The 6,000-nt window shown below is 41.5% G+C and overlaps 1 protein-coding gene across 1 annotated transcript; it reads right to left on the reverse strand.

The window, feature by feature from the left end:
- Window positions 1–429: 429 nt before the first annotated feature.
- On the reverse strand, window positions 430–2,024 carry LOC119740670 (G-protein coupled receptor 54-like). Its single transcript, XM_038216044.1, has 3 exons — window positions 1,683–2,024; window positions 1,228–1,369; window positions 430–1,097 (listed from the first exon to the last, which is right to left on the reverse strand). The coding sequence occupies exons 1-3, from the start codon at window positions 2,022–2,024 to the stop codon at window positions 430–432; spliced, it is 1,152 nt and encodes a 383-aa protein (XP_038071972.1).
- Window positions 2,025–6,000: the final 3,976 nt, after the last annotated feature.

A 6,000-nucleotide genomic window follows, 5' to 3' on the forward strand; every position in this document is an offset into this window, starting at 1 on the left:
CGCTGGTTATTATGTCTATATACCGAACTACTACCCCAAAAACTGGGATTAAAGATGGTACTGGTACTAAACACCTTATGAAATTATTCCTTCTGGTTATATTTCTTTTAGAAACGAGGAATTGTTGTGGGTGAATTCAAACGTCCATCCTATTGATTGATTTTTGGAAATAAAGTGTTCTTTACATAGGCCTACTTGTGCTCAAATGGACGAAATCTTGTTTCGTGATCAAAAGTTTGTGCATGTTTTTTTGTGCCATTGTTTTCTCGAAAAGTAAAATATCCACTGAGCTGAAACTTAAATTGGTTATGTTTTTAACATTCTTCTTTGCATTTTGAGTGGTGTTATTATTAACGAATAAAATGCATGAAAAGCAATAATTCTGTCTGTATGCCCTATTTAAAGGAAGCCAAATTTATTCAAATTGGCTCATTTCGATGCATGCGGCGGCGGAGGTGAGGTCTGGCAGCCGACGCTCAGACTCTCCATGCTCGTGTGCTGACACGGAGAAGGGGCCATCGCGGTAAACGCGTTGATCTGCGCGTTATCGCCACTTCTTTTTGGCGTGGTTCGTGATGAAACCGTCTGATCGCGCGCAAGCATTCCGCGTAAGTATGCCGGAAGGTGTTTTCTGAAACCGGTACCGGCAAATGGGTAAATGAAAGGGTTGACCACACTGTTCAGGTAGATGATCATATTGGCTATGCCCGAGCCGATTAGGTAAACGGGACTGTGGCCATATAAATTGGGGTCCCACACCACCCACATCAAGAGCACGCGAGACGGTAGCCACGACAGTGCAAAGGCCGCGATCACAACCATGATTAAACGGAGAGTTCGGCGCATGCGTTGCGAGCTTCTGGCCGTGCTGGTACCCGACGCTAAAGCGGAACCTGGTGTCTTCTGTCGAAGCTTCAGCCAGATCTGCAGGTAGCACACGGAGATGAAAATCAGCGGTACGATGTACATTGTGATGGCGGTGTAGGTCTGGAAAACCTTCTGGCCGTATTCCCAAGGAAACCAAATGGTGCAAAAGGCGAAAAGGGATGCCATTTTGACCGAGTAGAAGATGACCGGAACATACATCGCAAATGACACTGAGAGCAAAACAAAAGCAGGAAACGAACTACAGATCAAGACCTTCAAAATAGTAACCGTGAATACTAAATCACTAGAAAGAAGTCCTTAATTTTTGTTTCTTTGGCCGTTGCCTGATATGTCACTTACCAGCCCACAGAATGACAATACCGAACAGAAAGACCCGTTTGCGTCTTTCGGTGTGTTTGACGGCCTCCAGCGGATACGCAACCAATCTCCATCGGTCGTATGACATCATCGCCAACGTAAGACCCGTCACCTCACCAATAACCTGTCATCGGATGAAAGTGTCAGGGCAATGAAAGCTTTTATCCATAATAAAATTGAAAAGAGTTGTACCACTGCTGATGTATTAAGGACTCAAACGGTAAGTGGTAACTTCGTATTAGTTTATACGTCTCCCGTAATCACAACAAAAATGGTTTGCGAGCTAAAGAAGCTTAGGAAGGTCAAAGTACATTTTCAAATGCTTCATGAAAAATCCTCCGAACAGTCCAAGTAATTCAATTTTGCCTGTCTTTTCTTATAGTAAATTGGTTGAAACAAGGTGCATGTAAATTGTGTAGTACGGCCCCAATACATACGTGTCGAAGGTAGAACGTGGGCCAGCAGTTGAGGCTCACCGACACGCCGTAGCCAAATGTGTCCAGGGTGATGGACAAGGCTTGAAAGATCAACAGGAGGATGTCAGTCAGCGCAAGGTTGGCGAAGGAGAAGTTGGTCGTCGTGTGCATGTCACGGTAGCGCACCACGATGAAGATAACGGCCGAGTTGCCCACGAGACCCACTGCGATTATCACAAATGTGAAGACGCCGATGGCCTTCTGGAAAGGCTGGCCGAAAGACGGGTCGGCGACGAGTAGCGGCGGAGTTGGGTCTGTCTCGTTCGAGATCGGGGGTAGGGTGGATAGCACGACCGATGCCATGGTCTGTATCTTCTGCATGTATTTGAACATAAAGTTTGGAGCCCCTGACCGCATTAGGAATACCTAATATTTCAACAATATCATTATTGCCATGAGGCTGTTACTGAAGATATTTCAGGATTAAACCATTCATTTCAGCCGTCCATAATTTATGGCTCTGTGTTAAATACGATAGTCGTGATTGCAACAACAGTTTTGTCTATATATAGAAGCTGGTGTCGGGGTGGTTACTAGGTACAGTAACTTTGTCTTGTTTTTAAAGATGAAATACATGGCCACTTTTTATGCAGTGATTCCTTTTTTGTGTGTACTAAACTGACGTTTGAAAAAAATTGTGTGCACATAGGCCTACATTAGGCTATTCTCATACAAACTGGTCCATGTGAGTTCGCTGCAATACGAGTATCAGATAGTGCTTTCAGTTTAGTGATAGGGTTGACACAAGATTTTGGGATTTTTTTCACACAAGAAATTATCGTTTTGGGCTTACCTATATGCTTCTTAGTCTTACCTATATGCTGTGGAGAATGATACAACCTACAACCCTTTTCACCATTATACAGACAGCGGTTTATGTGAAAGGACAAGCAGACACCATTATACCAGGTGCGAAATATAGGCCTAGAACTGCATATAATTTGGCCTTGTCATTGGAGGTATTCACACCCAAGCCGAACCCCTTCTGCACTGTGAAGCGCTTTGAGACCTTTGGTATAAAGCGCTATAATTATTATAAGCACTACATTGTTGTTATTATTATTCTGTTCCCAAAAAGATATACATGTATACGTACAGAATCCCTGTCTGAATTTTGAGGCAGAAAGAAAAAAGTTTGACATACGTACCTGTAAAAGTCCTGTAAGTTGGAGCCTAAACTTCAATGAGAACGCTATCCCGTTATGGCTTGTTACTTGTCCACGGTTTAGCCAATAAGGCCGAATCCGAATATCTCGTCTAGGGATATTGTCTAGGTCTTCGTCCCGGCACTGCAAATACGTGGAGAAATGCTGACAGCAGACGTAGTCGCAACTCTGGGAGCTCGTTTCGAACAAGGCCTTATATACATTTAGGCCTCATTGGCGCATGATCGCCTGATATCACGAAAGCTCGAGCACAATTACACCTTAACGACTTTCTGTTCCGCAGCTCAATCAGAGTTTCAACGACCGTTAAACCATATTTTCAGTTTCCGCACCAAACGTGACATTTCAAAGACAACCTCGTCCTCATGGCGTCGAGCAGAACGCTACCACTGGCTTCTATGTCACCATGGTACAACTATATTGAATCGTTATTTTGCATCTTCAAACAGTTTGATATTATAATAAGGTTTATAACAATCGTCCATCGCGTCGCCCGTCATCCGTCGCGCGTCGCCCGTCGTGTGTCGCCCCTCGTTATACACTCATATTAAAAATTCGGTGAATAAACAAGACAAGGATATTGTTTTCGACCAGGATTGGCTGAGTTAGTTCAATTCAGGGTTCTCACCACTTTTTAAGTTATCCCTGATATTTCGGTGATAAACCGATAAACCAGTGCAAACTAGGTTTTTAACTTTGCATGAACATCTTGCAGTTGCACTATTTTTTCTTCAAATATACTTTAAATACATCTATTTTTCTCTTCACAATTTTGAAATAAATAAATCAAAATTAAATGAGGCAAATGGTAATGATTTAATATTTCACATCTAGAAGACTAAACACAAAACGATCATTTTCACCAACTGCCAAAACAAAGACCACTTTGATCCTTTTCCTTGTGGACATTAAGAACATCTAAGATTTTTACAAATATGTATTTAGGTGAGAAAATAAAAAATTGTTGCAAACCCATATTAGTTCTGGTGCAGAAATTGAACTTACTTCAGAATCTAACCTTCACAAATTGAAGTCATATCACAAATTGAAATATTGTTATCACTGTATTTGATATACGACACACTGTAAAATTATTAACACATTTGTGCAAAACTTTGCGTGTCCGCGTTAGTAAATGAATCAAACGTTTGCTAGATATATCGTTCCATAATAGAATTGATTTTGAAAGTAGTTCATGGTTTAAGAGTCATATTTTGCCGACAGCTATGTGCGATTTATAACGACATGTTGGAAAAAACGTTCAGCGAAGTTGTATAATGGCACACATGATAATTGATCTCAATTTATGCCTGTCTCAAAGGTAACCTATATACCGAACTACTACCCCGAAAACTGAGATTAAAGATGGTACTTGTACTAAACACCTTGTGAAATTATTCCTTTTGACTATATTTCATTTAGAAACGAAGAATTGTTGTGGGTGAATTCAAACGTCCAGCCAATTGATTGATTTTTGGAAATAAACAGTTCTGTACATAGGCCTATTTTATGGACGAAATCGTGTTTCGCCATCAAAAGTTTGTGCATGTTTTTTTGCCATTGTTTTCTCGAAAAGTGAAATATCCACTGAGCTGAAACTTCAATTGGTTATGTTTTTAACATTCTTCTTTGCATTTTGAGTGGTGTTATTATTAATGAATAAAATGCATGAAAAGCAATAATTCTGTCTGTATGCCTTGTTTAAGGGAGCCAAATCTATTCAAATTGGCTCATTTCGATGCATACAGCCAACTGACACACCTGAGCGAGCAGGACACTCAGCGGGCATCCCGGTTAAACACAATGCCCAGGGCTCACAGCCAACTGACACACTCGAGCGAGCAGGGCAACCCACTCTAAACACAATGCCCAACAGACAACCAATCAGAATCCACCAATACAAGCACTCCCAATCCTAACACAGCCTACTTAAGGAGTAGCATCTCCAACTCTCTTCAGTCTCCTGACGAGTTCAGACGAGTTCCTGACAATTTCTTTTAGAACTTAAAGCAGGACCATTCTTATCAGAACAAAAAACTACTTAGCGAAAGTTGATAATAAGCAGGACAATTTAAAGTATCTTCTAAGCAGTGTTATTACCACATGGTGTTACCGCAGACCGAAACGATACCGATACTCCACCATGCAAATCCTCAAATCTTATATCATTTCAGTGTACTTCACAATAAGATCTTTGTCTCTCTTCAAGGATTCAACTAAACGGCTATTTGCAACGGTTCTTGTAAAGTGATAACAAACTATTCAGATAAAACCCAGGCGTGATGTCGCAGAAAACAAGTTTACGTTAAACTTTCGTTACCCTCGGCCGTGAGAGAGTGCTTTGCCGAGGTGCACAGAGACTATGTGCAATGAAGTGCAATGAAGTGGTATGTTGCTTAACGCGTCGGGCAGTAATTGTAAAACGCGTCGTTACATGCTATTGAGCTATTACACAAGAATCAATTCATTTTCGCGTTGAAGATTCATAATAAGTATCTCTTGGCTCCCGCATTTTAAAGCAATTTGAGTATAAATTTAGGAACTTTACCATTCCATTGGTTGTTTTTGGCCCCATGTTACTACTATCATAACATTAGTCAGTGGCTGGGCGGGGGGGGGGGGGGTGGGGGGGGGGTGTTGCGATCGACCTCGATATACATAGAATTCGGTCATTACTGTCAGGTCGAAGTTTTCGTAAATGTTCTCGTTCAAACTACAAAGGTTGTCAAGATTGCAAGGAAAGTAAAGCGCCCGATCTAATCCCCATAATCCAGTGGAAGTACTGGTAACACTTCAATTCAAATGTGCGCACTTATACGTCCTTTAACCTTACACAAAAACAATGCATTGAAAGCGTTTGTACTCCGTTTTCGATACTATATTTATACATTTAGACTACAGGTATTAGAAAGTCACCATAAAACTTTGGTTTCTCAACACAAAGCTCTAGGGGATCCAATTCGCCCCTCCCCCACGGTCCCCGTGAAAATGTGTGTGTAGGCGTGTTCATCAGGCATTCAAACCGTTAACGAAAAATGCTGGAGAACAAAAGAGAACAATATCGTCCGCAACCTCGAGTCCCCATGGCTTACTTTATAACCAACCTCGTTTCC

Source organism: Patiria miniata, unplaced genomic scaffold (genome assembly GCF_015706575.1).
Source record: "Patiria miniata isolate m_02_andy unplaced genomic scaffold, ASM1570657v1 HiC_scaffold_5, whole genome shotgun sequence".
Classification (NCBI taxonomy): domain Eukaryota; kingdom Metazoa; phylum Echinodermata; class Asteroidea; order Valvatida; family Asterinidae; genus Patiria; species Patiria miniata.